General features: G+C 37.0%; 1 protein-coding gene across 1 annotated transcript in view; it reads right to left on the minus strand.

The window, feature by feature from the left end:
- The window catches only part of OTOG (otogelin), a 103182-nt gene continuing 83852 nt past the window's right edge, over window positions 1–19330 (minus strand). Inside the window, exons 43-55 of the mRNA XM_058161526.1 lie at window positions 17957–18169; window positions 14268–14372; window positions 12420–12530; window positions 11596–11697; window positions 11152–11250; window positions 9653–9693; window positions 8909–8984; window positions 8298–8476; window positions 6358–6462; window positions 4330–4449; window positions 3976–4021; window positions 916–995; window positions 1–809 (exon numbers count right to left, since the gene is read on the minus strand). Coding sequence (XP_058017509.1) covers window positions 609–809; window positions 916–995; window positions 3976–4021; window positions 4330–4449; window positions 6358–6462; window positions 8298–8476; window positions 8909–8984; window positions 9653–9693; window positions 11152–11250; window positions 11596–11697; window positions 12420–12530; window positions 14268–14372; window positions 17957–18169 — 1478 coding nt within the window. The 3' untranslated portion in view covers window positions 1–608. The remainder of the gene's footprint in view (window positions 810–915; window positions 996–3975; window positions 4022–4329; window positions 4450–6357; window positions 6463–8297; window positions 8477–8908; window positions 8985–9652; window positions 9694–11151; window positions 11251–11595; window positions 11698–12419; window positions 12531–14267; window positions 14373–17956; window positions 18170–19330) is intronic.

The following is a 19330-nucleotide window of genomic DNA, read 5'->3' on the forward strand; positions in this document are numbered from 1 at the left end:
TGTGTATGCTTCCGTTTGACTGAACCACCACATCCCATCATCCAAGATGATTATTTGCAGCTATCTGCTTACAACTAGAGTTGAATCATACTGTTCTTTTAAGTGAATCTACAGGGATATAATCCTCAATCTGTTTTTATATTTAACACAACCTCCTCATATGAACAATGCAACATTACTAATAAATTTATGGTAAAGAATGGCAATAATTTCCATCGATAGGATAATTTGACCCAGAGCTATATTTGTCAAGGCATTGTCCACTATCTTTTCACAACTCTCCTGTTCATATAAGTAAACCGTCTATACAGTTATATAAATAGCCAATTATATAGGATGAACTAACATTGAAAAATACTGAACATTCCAGTAAAGCATCATTTTCTTATGGGGTTGCATACTAAAAATATAACATTAATGTCAAACAGGACATTAAGGAGAACAATAAAAATGTAATGACAGATACTCATCTTTAAAAGTAATTCTTGTTCTAACTATAGATAGCTGCATTGTCAAGTGATGAACTGTTAAACATTCTGAATTTATTCTGGGAATAAAATGTATTGCTTCCAAATCTGTTTAAGAAACAGATCTCTTTTAGCATTGCTTCATGACCATTGGCAAGAGCAGTCTGTGGGTTCCTGAATTGTATAGCTGACCCAGGTTGAGTTACCACTGCAATATAACGGTACAGTTCGCCTATGTAATCCCAGTTCTCTGCAACATTTGCAGAATCTTGCATATGTATTAATGTTATAATTATATATGCTTGCAGAAGGACATTTTCCATCGCAGGAAACAATGTTTACCTGGGAATAAATAACACAAAAAACCCAGTAAATAAAATGGCTTAATATGTGCATGACTTCCAAACATTAACAGAGCTGATGCAAACAGTAATGGTTCAATGCTTACCGGTGTATTACTTCGACAATCATTCTTGCGTATTGTCATCCTAACAGTCACTTTTTTACAGAATTTTCCATCTTCTTTGCCTACAATAATGAATTGTTTGGAAAATATGAACATCTCTATGCACATCTGTACCCCAAAAAGGGATAAAATATGCTAGGAAAAAATTATGAAATAATTATGAAAAGAAATTAAGTAACTACTGATGCTATTGTATTTATAACTTTTAAATTAGGTATTTTTTAATATAAGGGTTAAAAAACAAGAAAAGGTTTGCCCAAAACACTAGAGATGCAGTGTTTAGATACTATAAAGCTTATGCTTTGTTCTGGTATAGTTAGGGAGTGAAACTTACACAGATGTCCACTTTCTAAAGTGGCAGAAAACATAATCATATGCATTTATTTTAAAATCCTGGGATATCAGTTCAGACTTCTAACTAAGAATTCAGATTGACAAACATAAATTAATGGATTTAACCCAAAGTCTTCAAACTGTGTGGTATTTATACCTTACTCCAGAATCTGAAATACAGCTCTGACAGTAGTTTAATCTAGGTAAAATAACACTGTACAACAAAGTGAGCATGGTAAATATGTAAATCAACATAATGTGTCTATTTAATATTTATAATGTTTAACATACATAGCGATGCATATATGCTATTCTGCTGAAATTTGCAACATATTTAGCAAATGTAAGGAATTTAATGCAATAATGTAATGTAATAATGTTTAATGTAACTTATGTAAGGAATTTGAGAATTGTGTTTAAATGATCTGATATAGTATTGTGAATATTACATATGACCTTGTGAGTCAAGTCTCAATTCAGTTCCACAATTCAACAATGTGATGGAAGGAAGAGCCATTATTGACTAACTGGTCACATAAAATTAAACAAATGAGATGCAACTGTAGGATTGGAACAATTCAGCTATACAATTTTCTAAATACCTTCTGTTTATCTCATTCCTCTTGAACTGGCTCTCTGTTTTAAATACAGTAAGCAGTTTGCAATCAAGCTAAGCTGCAAGACTGGCATAGCAGGAAAGGTGCTTCCTATCCCCAACATGTGTAACTAACATAATTTGATTAATTTAATTAAGTGTAATATGTAGCATAGGACTGTAGTTTCATCCGCCTAAAAGACAACAAAGCCATAATTGAACAGAGGCCTCTGTGGCTCAGACTGCTAAGAGAGTCTGTTATTAACACAGCTGCTTGCAATTACCGCAGGTTCTAGTCCCACCAGGCCCAAGGTTGACTCAGCCTTCCATCCTTTATAAGGTAGGTAAAATGAGGACCCAGATTGTGGGGGGCAATAAGTTGACTTTGTATATAAATATACAAATAGAATGAAGACTATTGCTAACATAGTGTAAGCCGCCCTGAGTCTTTGGAGAAGGGCGGGATATAAATGCAAATTTTAAAAAAACTTGCTTGTTTTTTTGCAGATGTTTCATTAGCCAAATTGGTAACATCATCAGTGCTAATCCATCAGTCCAGAAGCACAGATGATGTTTCCTAGTTTGGGTAAAGGAAATGTCTACAAGAAAACAACCAAGCTCAGAGAGCACCAAAGACTCCTCATGTCAATCTTGAGCTACAAATATTTCCTTTATTAAAGCCATAATTATAATTACTTTATTAATGGCTTTAATAATCCTGGATGGCTTTAAAATACAGCATGGCTGAATCCTGTATTTTCATATCACTTTTAGTATGTTTATAACTATAGATTTGTTTGTTCTTCATTTTTGTCCTAATGCCAGATTGTTGTATTTAACAACATATTAGAAGTATTATAGCAATAGCACTTAGACTTATGTACCGTTTCATAGCGCTTTATAGCCCTCTCTAAATGGATTGCAGAATCAGCCTATTGCCCTCAACAATGTGGGTGCTCATTTTACCAACCTCAGAAGGATGGAAGGCTGAGTCAACCTTGAGCCGGTGAGACTCGAACTGCTGAACTGCTGGCAGCCAGCAGTTAGCAGAACTAGCCTGCAGTACTGCAGTCTAACCACTGTGCCACCACGACTTTTAATATAATAAATGAGAATATTCATATACTTATTTAGGATATAACATTGGAAAACATGCCATGCTCTCTGCAGAAGTGTTATTTGATTAGCAAGCTTTAATAAGCAAAAAAAATATTTCTAGTTCTACAGCAGTGTTTTAATTACTCAGTTAAGCAAATAAAATAGATCGTGCAGCAAATTAAAAATGTTATACAAATGCTTACTGCCAACAGTACATTGTTGGCTAACAACAATGCACTGCCCATACAGTGCAAAATGAAAAGAGGTGAGCAAATCTGAAGAATGAGCAGTTAGTACTACAATGCAGCTCTTTTAAATCGGGTTTTGTGACTGGAGGGGCATTATGCTTCTAGGAGGGAGTACATTGTTGGAAATCAACAATGGCTCTGTTTGGTTCATTCCTACTGATTTCCAAGAAAATGTACCTGTATTACACTTAAGGCTAGGTGTAGGTATAATTGGGCTAACAGGGAATGGGAGCAAAAATGATACTCCAGAACCTAAGGACATTACAAATTGAACATATTATACATGATGAATAGATGCCCAAATCATTATTCAGCATTTTATCTTTACTTATGCTATCAACATTAGCCTCTCAACTGGATTGTCTATGGATGACTATGCTGAATAAACCTATGCATTATGAATGATAATTAAATCATAACTAGTGAAGATACTACTTTTATTATAGATACACTTTGTTTCATCCTAGCTTTAGGTATCCAGAAATGTTTCCTTCAAAAACTGGGATCTGCTTATGAAGATGTAACCAGTAATATTTTTGAAATTTGTATTGACAATATACAAACTGAGAAATTCCATTGAATAAAATGCCTTTAAATCTCTGTAAGAGTATTACTTATTTTACAACCATTTAATAAGTCAGAATATTACTTATTTTACAGCCATTTAATAAACACATTTTATTGTTTACATTGCTATTGATGATAATCAATGTTTGAAATTTCTTCTCTTTCATGCCCCCAAATACTGACGCTTCAGTAGCAACTTACATGTCTTGCAACATCCTTCAAGGAATGGGACAATGTATCCTCCAATCTAAATATATACAAAAATAAAAGTCAGATGCACTATATGTACACATTGTAAAATTCTTCATTATATTTCTAATTGTATATGAAAAGCATACTTAGAGCTGAGCCTAGTTGCTATTATGAAACCTAAAGTAATACGGATAGAAGTGTTCTACAGTTATCGATGTAAGAGTCAGGAGAAATAATGCCTCCCATGAAAAAAACCAACCTATATTCCAGTCTTCAGCTATAAATATTTTGCAATGCATCTGCTTGCAATCATGTTATGGTCCTCATAAAGTCATATGAAAAGAAATATGTTGAAGCACTAACCTTCACACATTCTGTTTCATTAAAAGGTGGACAGCTGATGGGTGATGTAATTAGAACTGATCCAACTGGTGTATTTATGCAATCATATTTGAGACAGTTTAAGGTCCAACTTGACCCAGGCTACAAAGTATTTAAAAAAACATTATCAGAAATACAAAAGTACCACAGTGTTATGCAGAATGTTAGAAAAACAGGACCAAATCCCAAAAGCTCTGCTGTGCTATCACTCTTTTTCTAAATTTACAATGCAATGTATGTTTTGGATCTCATTGAGAATTTTTTTTGTAACTGTATGCAGTAATTATATTAATCCTTATCACAGTTGAATGGGGTCAATATAATGTGCATAGCAATGTAGATCTATGTGAAGAGTAAATCAGTACCAAAGCCTACTTACCAATAAAGAATAGTGCCATACAATAATCATTATTCTTGGATAACAAATTAGACTCACTGTTTATCATGCTGTATACACAACTTTCACTATGAAGAAATGCCACTATGAAGAATGATCAGGAATTGTGTTAGCTCACTGCCAAGATCAGCATTTCCTTGTGTTCTGTGAGCTATAAGTTAATCAAAGTTATGCTCACTAGGATTTGAAGTATTTGGGAGTGATGCACAATTGGGTCTTTTGTAATGGATTGTAGAATGGCTCTGGTCAGCTATTAAACATATTCAAGATTCATGACATTAAATCTATCATGCTATTAAATATATCATAAAGTTAAGTATGCACAACTATGTATTTCCAGAATACCATCTGATTTCAGATCACTGTGATTAGTGAAAAGAGATAAGAGTAGTATTTGAAGCTGCAAATGAAACTCAAAATTTGCACTTAGTTAATCAATTAACACCCCCTACAGAGCCACCCAAATATACCAAATAAACCAAAAGATCTAGTAGCCCAGGAAAAAAAAACAGAAGTGACCTACAACATACAGTGTAAAGACTGCAATAGCTACTACATAGGACAAATAGGCAGAAGACATCCATGAACACCAACGAGCAGTCAGAAGACATGATGAAAACTCCTTAATTTCATAACACATGGACAGACTTAACCATAGTTTCAACTGGAAAACTCTAACCATTTTAGACCAAGTCAAGTCCAAAAATGCTAGAGAATTCATAGAAACTCTGGTATTCTGACAAATTAGCCATCAACAGGCACACAGACATAAACAACAACTACAAACCATTCAAAAGAGACACTCAGCAAGCCAAAAAAGGAACAAAAAGACCAAAACACCTCATCACCATCCATCAACACACAGAGATTGACACCAAGTTTAATATTAACAATCAAGAAGCAAACAATACCCCAATTAAAGAACTGCCAAACAAGCAAACAGTCAACATGGCATAGGGCCGGGCTATTTACGGGACCGCCTACTGCTACCGAATACCTCTCACCGACCCGTGCGCTCTCACAGAGAGGGACTCCTCAGGGTGCTGTCAGCTAGGCAGTGCCGTCTGGCGACACCCAGGGGAAGGGCCTTCTCTGTGGGGGCTCCCACCCTCTGGAACGAACTCCCTCCAGGACTTCGTCAACTTCCGGACCTCCGAACCTTCCGTCGCGAGCTTAAAACACACTTATTCATCTGCGCGGGACTGGATTAGATTTTAAATTTACTGGTTTTAAATGGGTTTTTATTATTTATACTGTTTTTAACAATTCGGCTATGGAATAAGTTTTTTATGTGTCATTTTAGTTTGTATTTATATGTATTTTTAATTGCCTGTGAACCCCCCTGAGTCCCTAGGGAGATAGGGCGGTATATAAATGTGAAAAATAAATAAATAAATAAATAAACAACCCAATCAAAGAACTACCAAGACCACTCCACCAATATTGGCAGGGCAAACACTAAAATGTAAAATGGAAGCAAATCTAACTTCCTATTTGCACTGCCAAAGTTATCTAGTTTGGGTAATGAAACGTCTGCAAGAAAACAACCAAACTCAGAGAGCATTAAGGATCTCTCACACCCTCTCCTTTCTTTAAAAAAAAAAAGCAAGTACCTTAAAGTATGAAATCGTTCCATTGGTGAATGTGTGAACACAAGACACATTCTTGCATTTTCCACAGCAAGCTGTTAGATCCTTTGGATGTTCATATACTTGATGCTAAAAAGGATAAGGATAAAATATTGAATATAGTTGAAAACAAATAGCAAAATTACAAGAACAACACACACACCCAACAATACTATAATTGTAGTATTGTACCAGGGGTACCATGGGTGAAATTCAGCTGGTTCTATCCGGGTCGGGCGAACCAGTAGCAGTGGCTGCGGGAAGCTCCACCCACCCGCACGAACATTATGATGTTACTTTTTTGTGACATTTTAAGCCTCTGCACATGCACAGGCTTTGTGCATGTGCACACGGAGGCACATATGCATGGTGCACGCACATTGGCAAACAGGTAGGGAAGGTAAGTAAATTTCATCCCTGCTCTGTACTGTATTCACTATATGTTCATGGAAAGTATATAATAAATTAACAAAACTTGTTAAGGGGAGCTTTACAAAATGTCTCGGTATGAGTAAACCAGCCATCCTCAAAGCATTAAAGCCACCAGTCCTCCTTGAAAGGCTTCCCCAGCTTTCTGCAAAATGTTTGTGCACATAGAGACATTTTGCTTTCCTGGGAACTTTAGCAGAACTGCTTATTTTTTAAAAAAGAAATCATTGCATTAAACTACAGTGTACTTCAGTCGCTACTTTGACTTGGACTTAGATTATCTAGGTTTACTACTGCTTAAAACCAAATTCATTGTGGGTTTTTCTCTATGAGCGGTTTGAATTGAAAGGGCAACTACTGCTTCACTTCATTTTTCCTATTGCAAAAGAGTAGGAAGTGTGAATAGAATATACCAACCCAGAGTTCTCACTTGAGGCACAATGACCAGGCTGAAGTTATTGTCTTTTCAACACATTATGTCAGGGATGTCAAACTCGCAGTGTCACACTGTTGTCACTTGACGTATCGTGACTTTTTTCCTCTTTGCTAAACCGGGGGGTAAGCATGGTGAGCATGTGACGCATCCAGCCTGTGGGCCGCAAGTTTGACATCCCTGCATTACATGAAAACCTAGTTCTCTTTAAAAGTGTGTAATACCGGGAAAGGTAGAAGGAAAGAAGAAAAAGAGACATCAGCCCTATAAGATAGACCAAACTAAGAAATAGACACTATGGGGCCTAAAATTAGTATTGTTAGAACAGCTATAATAGCTATAATTATTCTAACTCTTCACATATTTGAAGAGTTAGAGCATGGGACTTCACATCTCAGGTGAGGGACTCAAAGACTTTAGATTATTATTCAGGGAACAGACAAATTCAAGGACTGTTCTACCCAGGGGTGAAATGCTTCCGGTTCAGACCAGATTGCGTGATCTGGTAGCCATGGGGGCGGGTAGTTCGGAAAACTGGTAGCAAAAATCCCTGCCCACCGCCCACCACCCACCCCTCACTGTTCCTCTTCTCTGTCCCTGAAGCTCTCGGTGGTAATATAGCTGCAAACGGCCTTAAATGACCGCCGTGGCGGTCATTTCAAAGGGCCGTACTATAGCTGATCAGCACTGTAGGTGGCTAGTAGACTGGTGCCTCTATTTTTAAAGAAGGTAAACCGGTGCCCCCCACCAAAAAAGGCAATTAGTAGACTGGTGCCTCTATTTTTAAAGAAAGTAGACTGGTGCGCTCCCAAGTTTTGTATATTTTGTTTATTATTTTTATTATTTATTATTATTGACCATGCCCATTCAGTCACCTGACCACCAAGCCACGCCCACCAATTAAGCCACACCCACAGAACCGGTAGGGAAAATTTTTAGATTTCACTCCTGGTCCTAGCATATCCAGATGGAGGATGGGATGAATTCATCTTGCCATTAATGTCCTCTCTCTCTCTTTTTAACTTCTTAGGGAAAACTTTTAGTTTAATTTTGAACTTCTTACAGATTTGCACCTTGCTGCACAATCAATAATGGAGGTATTCATCCGATAGAACTTGGTAACAGGGTCAAGTATACTTGTGCAGTATGAAGTGTGACAAATGCCAGCAGATGAGTGTTCAACAATGGATTGTCCTGGAAGCAGAATGCCTCTTTCATTGTTCAGACATACTTTGTCTTTTGCTGGAAAAATTTCAACAAACGCGAACATCATTATGTAAAATTGTTCCCACACTTGAAATAATATTGCTATTTCAAGCAAAGAAAGTGAGACAAACAAAATACTTAAATATTCAAAACATCACTAATGAAAGAAAATGAACACATTAATATTTACTCATGACCTTCTCCTGACTTTTATCAACAGAATCCTACAGCAATCGTAAAACAATGGAGCTAGCCACAAACATATCCATTTAATTCTCCTTGAAGCTATTTTCAGGTCTCTTCAAGATGCAGGGAAGTAGCATATGCTTATAAAAATTACTTTATTCCAACATGATTTTTAAATATGAATTCTATATTATGCTGCCTTAAAAATCCCTGGTTTATAAATAGAAACATTATTCATACTAATATAAATTAGAGCTTTCAAAAGAAAAATGGTTTACTTACAACATTTGTATTTAGTGCAGTGACAAACATTTTCTGTGTTGTTCTGGAATTTTTCATCTAAGACCATTTTCTCTCCCTGTTCACATCAGAAAAATATCAGTATTATCCCATAAATATTGTTCTTCAATATCAGTGTTTCTGTTTACTGTATTTATGTACAATAGGATTATGGATTCTTATTTAAAAAAATAAAGTAAAAAGCCCAGCTCAGAATTCTTTGCTATATTATTCCTATACATATACCGGTATATCCAGAGAGAAATCTGAGTCTCAAAGTGTCTTATATAAATCACTAACTTTGAGATTCTAGGACATGTTATTTGAATTACTAACATTTACTAATTAATTCTGCTCTTGTTTAACAAAAGTGTTGAAGAGATCAATGGGACTTACTCCTATTGAACATACTGAGTCAAGGTGATATTCCCAGTCTCAAAGAGCCCCAAATGTACATATTGTTAACTTTTCTCATGTCAGATTAATAGGCAACGTCTCTTTTCACTTTGTTGAATGCTACCAAGAGCATTTAATTAACATACACAGCCCTCATGTGCAGAAATGGAGGTTACAACAAACATTTATTTGCAATATATACTTGTTTTATTAAACTGGTACTATAATTACAATAATTGATAAAACATATATATATGAATGAATTCAAAAGATCTAAGTATACTCTAAATTCTAAAAAATAACAAAAATAGGTTGCAGATAGTTTAGGCATATTTCAGTAAGATTTCTTACCAGTTTACACTGAGGCTTTGGTATTGTATTACATGCACACTCTAAAATAATAAATTGAAGAAGGGAAAATCAGTCCTCACAAAGCTATCCATAAGATGTGAATGCAGCGAAACAACCATCAAATGCATTTTTTAAAAATTATATTGTTCCAACAACACAACCAACACTGCACAAAAAATTGTGACACTGTAAATATTTTGAAGATTCATTATAGTATAAACTTTCAAAGAAAAGAGAGCACTTCACTCAATGAGCTGATGTTTATAAGTACTGTAACAATGATTTTGTTAATGTAATCCAGAGGTGGTATTCAGTAGGTTCTGACCAGTTCTGGAGAACTGGTAGCTGAAATTTTGAGTAGTTCGGAGAACAGGTAACTACCATCTCTGACTGGCCCCTCCTCTATCTATTCTCTGCCTCCCGAGACCCAGCTGATCAGGAGGAAATGGAGATTTTGCAGTAACCTTCCCCTGGAATAGGGAGGGAATGGAGATTTTTAATAGTATCCTTCTCACTGAGTGGGGTGGGAATGAAGATTTTACAGATTTTACTGCCACGCCCACCAAGCCACGCTCAAGCCATGCCACACCCACCAAGCCACGCCCACAGAACCGGTAGTAAAAAAAAATTGAATCCCACCACTGATGTAATCCTACAATAAGGATAGAGCAACCACTTCTTGTCTCCCCTCTTCACAAGGCAAACATCAATCTTGCAAGCCTGAAAGTGCACTTCTTCTTTCTCACCTTTACAGTCCAAGAAATTTAGGAGAGTTCCTTCTTAGACATTTGTCATACCCCAATTCTTTCTGCAGGCTCAACTTTCTCTCATTTGACTTTTGTCTAGTCTGTGGTATTTAATCTTGTCTCTCAAGGTCATTTGTGCTTGCACATGGCACCCACCCTTTGGTATATTATCCTCCCCACCCCTGAGATTAGATTGACCTGGTCCCTGTTAGTCTTTCATAAGGCCTTGGAAATTTGGTTTTCTGCCTGAGATGGGCAACTATATAAATTGAATAAATACATTTCATACATTCAATATTTATTCAGTGTATGTAAACAATTCTCTAATTGTTCAACAGAATTTTTATGTTCACGTTATCTATGTTGGTCCTGACTACAATTCTATTGCAAAGGAGCAAAGAATGATTTTGCACACTGGTAATATTGGTTGTAGATCAAAGCCCAGTAACGAACATTTATGGGCCCAGGTTTGTTGGGGCTATAAGCTGATGTTGTAAGATGCACAGAGAGTGCTGTAAAGCACCACAAGGTGCTATATAAAGAATTTTGCAACTGAGATGTTTTGGAGATTAAGGAAAACTTTCTAGGCAATAAAACAACTCTAAAAATTCTAAAACTCTAAAAACTATTCAGTGTCAACCTACCACATATCTTGATTGGTTTGAACCATAGTTATAATTTTAATTCAACACCACTGATTTTTGTACTTTCAAAAAAAATTGCTTGAAGATAAATTAAAAAAAGCATAATTACCACATCTATGATATGGACAACATTTTTCTGGACTCCAAACTTCTATCAAGGACATTCCCAACATACATTTAAATTCAGGACAACGAAAGGTTTCACAGACTGCAAGTTAAAAATAGAAGACAAATGTGGTTTCACCCTCAGATTTTTGAAATGGAAGAATTTCATTTGAATGAAAAATAGTCAAGGTGATACTTATTAAATCACACAAAAATAAAACGTTTAAATTGTGTGTTTAACCTCTCAATATTAACTATTTACTGATGTAAATCTTAATGCATATAGATAAAAACTGATAAACAATATGCATTAATACATTAATCTTCTATCTTTCTTGCATAACTACATTGACAATGGAGATTAATAAAAAGTTTAATTCATGACCATTTTTATAGCTCAGAACGATCACTGCAGAATAATTAAGATAACCTCTGAGAACAAACTCACCACACTGATAATCAGGGCAACATCTGTCAGTGGTATTGCCATCCACAGTGAGCCTTTCTCCTTCTTGACACATGGGAATTTGATCAGAACAAATGCCACAGGCTAAAATAGAAAAACATAATTTATCTGAAAAATAAGGTCAGCTATTTTTTATTATTTTGTTTTCTATAATTGCATACAGTTTTGTGAACTATGTTTTATTTCCTTTCAACCTTTTAGTCTACCAGAAACGAAAACAGATTTTCCTTTTTAATGTGTCCAGTGTGCTCACAGTAAAAAATGGTAATAAAGGTTATCTTATCTTATCTATTACACAAACTGGTGGATACAAATCTTACTACAAGAAGGAGGGAGGTACAAGCTCTTATTCAGTTAAGCTTTCAGTGCACTATTACAATATGTTGGTATTATACACACTACTTTTTCACAATATCATTTTTAGGCAATTGTTCGCAAGTGAAAAAGGTAAACATTACTTCAGGATTGATCACTGAAGTAATACAATATGTATACAGGATTCAGACATAACTCCCATTTTTGCAATTCTTAAAGTTGCAAATAATGATTTTTCTTTCTTTCTTTTCTTTTCTTCTCCTCCTTCTCCTTTTAAAGAAACCTCGCTTTTACTCTCATTACTAACTAGGCCTCAAATCACCTCCCCACCCCAAAATTTAAAATGGCCCTGAGTCACCAAATGTTTCTTAGAAGCAATATGGATACAGGAATGTATGATGTGATACATGAAACAACAGGTATTATTGATCTAATTATACTATTATAACTTTGAGGCATTAATGTGAAAGTAAGAATTAAATCTGACATACAGCAAATATAAGAGAAGCAGCAGGTGCCTTCCACATGGGCAGCAACCAAAGTTTGATCTGATCGACAATGGGGAATTTGTTCCATAGACTTACATTTTTCTGGATCACATTCTGAAATAAGCAGAGCATAAACAAGCCAAATAAAGTAAAATAAAACTTAAACAAGTTTACATTTGTATTATTGTACTATTATTAGTTTCCAAAAGAATATCTAGAACAGGTAGTCCTTGATTTACAACAGTTCATTTAGTGACTGTTCAAAATTACAATGGCGGCACTGAAAAAAGTGACTTATGATCACTTTTCACACTTATGACCGTTGCAGCATCCCCATAGTCATGTGGTTTACATTTGGATGCTTGACAACTGACTCACATTTATGACGGTTGCAGTGTCCCAAAGTCGTGTTATTCCATTTTGTGACCTTCTGACAAGCAAAGTCAATGGGGAAGCCAGATTCACGTAACAATCGTGTTTCTAATTTAAGAACTGCAGTGATTCACTTAATAAACGTGGTGAGAAAAGTCGTAAAACTCATTTAACAAATTTCTCACTACATTTTGAGCTCAATTGTTGTCATAAGTTGAGGACTACTTGTATACGCTGGGTTGCCATTTTATTTTGTCTTAACAATAAGAATTGTTGTTAGAGCCCCTGACCAGGACTGCCACCCTTTCATCATGATTCATCTTCCTATTACTGTTACACAGCACTTCCTGGAGAAAGAAGCTGCCTTATCCAGGGTCCTCTCCCTTAAGATTGGCTTTGCTGTTGGGAGAGAGGAGTCCCATAAAGTGGAGAGGAGGAGGTGATAGTGATTACCATCATGGAAAATTATACTCTGTAGCATTACCTTCTGGCCTTTGTACCTAGGCAGCTAGAGAATAGCATCTTGTCTTTTCTTAAGGAAATGAAAACAAAAGCTTCTATCTTCTGATTTTAATTCATTATAAATAAGAACAAGTAAAAATCCTTTCATCTTGTATAGACAAAACAATTGTAACTGGATGGAATAAAGCATTGAATTCTGACAAAAATACGAACAGTACAGTATCTCAAACATTAGTCTCCTACTGAAAGCGATGGGAAAACCAGAAGGCAGATCTGATGGTCCATATCTGTGTTCAGATAACATACAATGGCTTACAAGATTTTAACTAGCCAAAGACAATTAAAAACTACCAGTGGCCAATTTCCAAATGACAGGATTCATTAAGCAGACTAGAATACCGTAAAAGAAATGAATCCCAATGCAAATTCTGGCCTAGAACTTCTCCTTTAGGAGAAATTCTGCAAAGAGAAATTTCTCTCAGCTTGCTTTTCCAGCTAGCTAATCTTGACAAATCCTTGACTACTATGGTTTGCAACTTTTAATCAAAGTTTCCTCTTAATTCCTGTTGACTCCCAATGCCTTCTGAATTTCAGTTTGGTGAGTTCACTCACTTTCATTTGACATTTGAGCTCTGATCTCACCTGGACCCTAAACCATTCATTCTCTCCATTGAGACTTGTCTACCTAAGGAAGCCTTATTCTCAACTGCCTTAGCCTTCTTTCTGGCTCTGATTCATTTCTTGCCAGTAGTCCCAGATAAGGTCCTCCGATTATTTCTCGCATGCACAATTCTCTAGTGACCCAGGGGTGCAAAACTGGCGGCCTCTGGGCCAGATGTGTCACATGGAAGCCATGCCACCCGAAAGGTTTTTAAACAGAGAAGAAAGGGCTGGTGAATCACCTCCTGGTTTTGCTCAGATGTTGGAATTTGAACTATCCTTGCATCACTTATTCAAAACTTTATACAAACCAATAGAGATTACTTTGAAAATGATTTTTCTTACTCCAATACTTACCACATGTATAATTTGGACAGCAGGAATTATCTTGATAATAGGTTACCAGTTTCTCTAAGACTTTGCATTCAGGAACCAGGGTGTCACAAAGGCTTTGATTGCAAGCTTTATGAATAGCCAAACAGACCCAAAAAGAATTAAAAAAAATATTGCTGAGTATAGTTTTAAAAACATGCCACATTTTGGCACCCATGCTAAATATTGCCACAGAAATATTGCCAATTATATAAATTTAAAAAACCTCAGTACTGCCATGCCCTGTAAAAGATCCTAGAGTCAAGCAAACAGAAGCAGAATTAAATAGGCAATTGCATCGGCTTTTTTTCCATATATACATATATGTTTCTCAGAAAACAAGCTGCATATAAAAGATTCTTTTAATTCAGGATTGGAAGATAATGCAAAGATGGGATATCGCCTTTTTAATGTTTTTGTTTTATGTTTGGTTAGATTCCTGTCCTATCTTTCTTCGGAAGGTTAAAGCAGGTTATACAGTGCTCTTACTTTCAATTTAATTGTCAGTGATTACCAGGAAAATGAATGTGCTTCATCCAATATAGCGAGCAAAGAGATCATAATTCAGCAGACCAGAATCAGAATAGAGGTAGAAGGGACCTTGGGGGCTTTCTAGCCCAAGCAGGAGACCCTATACAATTTCAGACAAGTGATTGTTCAGTCTCTACTTAAAAACCTCCAGTGATGAAGCACCTACAACTTTTGAAGGAAAGCTGTTCCATTGGTTAATTGTCCTCACTGTTAGGAAGCTTCTCCTTAATTCCAGGTTGCTTCTCTCCTTGATTAGTTTCCATCCATCCTTTCTTGTCTGGTCCTCTGGTGCTTTGGAAAACAAGTTGACACCCCTCCTCTTTTTCATTCTCACTGACCTCAGAATGATTAGGAAAGTGGAACTGTAGTAATTTACTGGTCAAGTACTCCAGAATTTCCAGAACTGACATTAGTATTTATTTATTAGTTTTATGACCCCTTTACCTTCAGGAATTCCTCCCATTTTTCTGCAGAGCAACATTATGAATGAGTTGGACTAAGAGAGAGCGGTCCTATGTCACTAAAAGGTCTTCCATTGTTGAGGGTGGACTTGAACCTTGATCTTTGTACACCTTAGTTGGACACCTTACCACAACTACACACATAGTCAGGTAATCAGAACTGAACAACTTTGCTATTCTCATATCATATACTGTCTATTATTTGTTTATTTATATCCTGCTGTTAATATTTTTATAACTCAAGGCAATGAATATATGTAATAATCCTTCTTCCTATGTTATCCATAACAACCCTGTGACTATATTATAAATAATTTCATCCATTGTTTTTATGTACTACTTTTCTGCAACACTGTGTCCAAGGTTTTGAAATTAGAAAGTATAAACAACAGTCAATGTGATTGTCCAGGTTATTGTTCAAGCTTTATTCTGCCTACAATAATTTCACTGGTAAAATGTCTTTGACCAAACTGAGAGAACATTATAATTGCAACTCAGTCAAACTCAACAGAAAGTTGTTTAGGTAACCTTCTGTCGAAGTGCTGTCCCGGTGCTTGGAAGCCGTACGGGTCTAGATGGGGAGAAACAGGCTCAAGCTCAATCCCTCCAAGACGGAGTGGCTGTGGATGCCGGCACCCTGGTACAGTCAGCTGCAGCCAAAGCTGACTGTTGGGGGCGAGTCACTGGCCCCAATGGAAAGGGTGCGCAACTTGGGTGTTCTTCTGGATGGACGGCTGTCGTTTGAAGATCATGTGACGGCCGTCTCCAGGAGAGCTTTTCACCAGGTTCGCCTGGTTCGCCAGTTGCGCCCCTTCCTTGACCGGGATGCCTTATGCACGGTCACTCATGCTCTTGTTATCTCTCGCTTGGATTATTGCAATGCTCTCTACATGGGGTTCCCCTTGAAGTGCACTCGGAGCCTTCAGTTAGTTCAGAATGCAGCTGTGCGGGTGATAGAGGGAGCCGCACGCGGCTCCCATGTAACACGACTCCTGCGCAGGCTGCACTGGCTGCCTGTGGTCTTTCGGGTGCACTTTAAGGTTTTGGTCACTACCTTTAAAGCGCTCCATGGCTTAGGGCCTGGGTACTTACGGGACCGCCTACTGTTACCTCACGCCTCCCACCGACCCGTACGCTCACACAGAGAGGGACTTCTCAGGGTGCCGTCCGCCAAGCAATGTCGGCTGGCGGCCCCCAGGGGAAGATCCTTCTCTGTGGGGGTTCTTACCCTCTGGAACGAACTTCCCCCTGGCTTGCATCAATTGCCTGACCTTCGGACCTTTCGCCGCGAGCTGAAAACGTATTTATTTACTCGCGTGGGGCTGGCTTAAATTTTAAATTTAAATTTTAAATTTTTTTAGATGAATTTTAAGGGTTTTTAGGTTTTAAATGTTTTAAATCTTGGCCAATTATATAATAAGTTTTTTAATTTTTGTTTTAATTGTACATTGTTATTGTTTTTTATTCTGGCTGTAAACCGCCCTGAGTCCTTCGGGAGAAGGGCGGTATAAAAATCTAATAAAATAAATAAATAAATAAATTTGGGTCAGTTTCAGGGTTGACAGGGTTGCTTGCCATGGATCTATTACTTGGAACCCTGACATTATGATTTCCTCACGCAATACGCACAGTGTATTTTCCTGGTAATCTTAGCAATGGCAATGCAATAGCTATTTTGTCAGGCTGTAAACAATTCCAAATTGTTTCATTGCTTTTCAGTCAATATTCCTATTCAGGCATCCTTTATCAACTTTCTTCCTTGGTTTCAATGATCTCAGCCTTATAAACGAATGAAAAACAATCTTCAAATTATATGCAATTATATGCAAATGAAATCACTTGCCACTAGTATGATTTTTTTTAAAAAAATGCCCTTTAAAGACAAAACCTTTGCCCTTTAATCTTTTTTTTTTTTTTATAAAAAAGTTTTATTTTTACAATCATATCAAATAATTCATCCAATGTACAGTTATATACAATTAGTCGGGCCTGCCCAGTCACTACCCCCCTTTTTAACACTCTTCCCTCTTCTACCTTCTTTTACTTTCCAAACCTTCCTCTCCTTCTCTTATCTACCTCCTCTCCTCCCTCCACCCTACACTCTTTCTTCCTCTTCTACCCCTCTTCCTTCCTCTTCTCCTCTTTCCTACCTCCTACTCTCTCTTTTCTCCCTCCCCACCATTCTAAAATGGCAACTGGGCAGACCCGACCCTACATTAATTATATTTATACATCTTCAATAATCCCTGTACATTAACCATCACTCCATCACTAGCCTCAACCCCCCAATTCCCTCCCCTTACCCCCACCCCCACCCCCACCCCGACTTCCCAGAATAAAATGCAGGGTATCAAAACTAACAATCATAATCTAAAATAATTCCTAAATTATAATCTCTAGTCTCTCCACACTTAGTCACACTCTCAATTCCCCTCTCCTTCAGAAATATATCTAATACAAATTATTTCCTAAATTTACTCATATGCTATTCGATATTTTTTTATCTGATACTTATTTTGAATATAATCAATCCACATTTTCCATTCTAAAATATATTTTTCTTGTGTATAGTCTTTCAAGTAAGCAGAGATTTTTGCCATTTCTGCCAGATTTGATTTTCTTGTTGTTGTTTTTTTTCTAAAAGAAAGCCATTCAAACACTGGAATATGCGAGAATACTTACTGCAGACTTTCTGATGACAACAGGACTGATCATCAGGGACAATTAAAGCCACTTCCCCAAAACGCTGGCATCTGACATCATAATTAACAGAGCAATTGTATTCCACAGCAGCAATGGTGTCACTGTCCACACATTTGTGCATGCAGCAATCACTACTGGAAGTTTTCCAAATTTCACCTACTGCACGAGGCACTCCGGAATGATCTGTACAGGCTGAATTGTTTAGAAAAGCTACATGCATTAATATTTTTCTAAAAATATTTTTGACACTGGTTCAGCAGTATTAGGTGTCTAATGCTTGTTGGGAATCAGGCAGAATGCAAATGTAATAAATCAAAACAATGGAAACCAACAATCTTCTAGAGCAGTGATGGCTAACCTTTTTTCCATCACGTGCCAGAAGGGGGAGTCGGGGGGAGTTGCGTGCGTGCATGCCCACACCCATAATTCTATGTGTCCCACCCATGTGCACGTATGTGCGAGTCCTCCCCTCGCTCCTGGCACGCGATGGCCAGGTAGGCCCGTTTTTCTCTCTCACCTGGGTCCAGAGCCTCTCTGAGTCTTGGGAGGGCGAAAACAGCCTTTCCCACCCACCTCTGAAGGCCCTTCGGAGGCCAGAAACAGCCCGTTTACCAACTTCCAGTTGGACAGGAAGTGATGTTTTTTGCTGTCCTCAGCCTCCAGAGACTCCTAGAGAGACTGAGCATGCGTGCCAACTGATATGGCATGCCTGCCATAGGTTCGCCATTACGGTTCTAGAGTGATCAATGCTAGCAAATAGATATAGGCTTCAGTTGCAGCACTACAGACAGAGAAAGATAATATGCTTCAACTTCTATACAAGCAGTTATAAGTCTAATTCGTAAAAAACTGAATCATTAGGATGCTTCCCCTGTAATCCCTAGCTTATTGATGTACTACAGTCATTGTTATGCCATCTATTGTTGTGAATATTGGTTTGTCTCTAATATCTATTACAATCCACAAGAGATAAAGTTGGAAGTATTTCTAAATATGCAGAATATTTCTAATATCCAAATAGACATTAAAAAAGAGGAACCTCTGTAAACTAAGATACTGATCCAAAGACAAACAAATAAACGAAAGAAAGAAAGAAAGAAAGAAAGAAAGAAAGAAAGAAAGAAAGAAAGAAAGCTTCTCTCTATATAAGCACAATTTACAAACTAAAAATTGCTTCCATTCATGAATAGGTTACTCTAGGAGATGACCAAGCTGATCCTGAGGGTAGGGTCAAATATGTCATCAGTTTGGAGTCATTCCACTCCCACAAGAGACCTAAGTCCAACCTTCCTTGAAATCTATTGATTCTTATTTAGCACCTATTTGCCTCAACTGTTAGTAGATCAAATTCTT

The sequence above is a fragment of the Ahaetulla prasina genome, chromosome 1 (genome assembly GCF_028640845.1).
Source record: "Ahaetulla prasina isolate Xishuangbanna chromosome 1, ASM2864084v1, whole genome shotgun sequence".
In the NCBI taxonomy this organism is placed as follows: domain Eukaryota; kingdom Metazoa; phylum Chordata; class Lepidosauria; order Squamata; family Colubridae; genus Ahaetulla; species Ahaetulla prasina.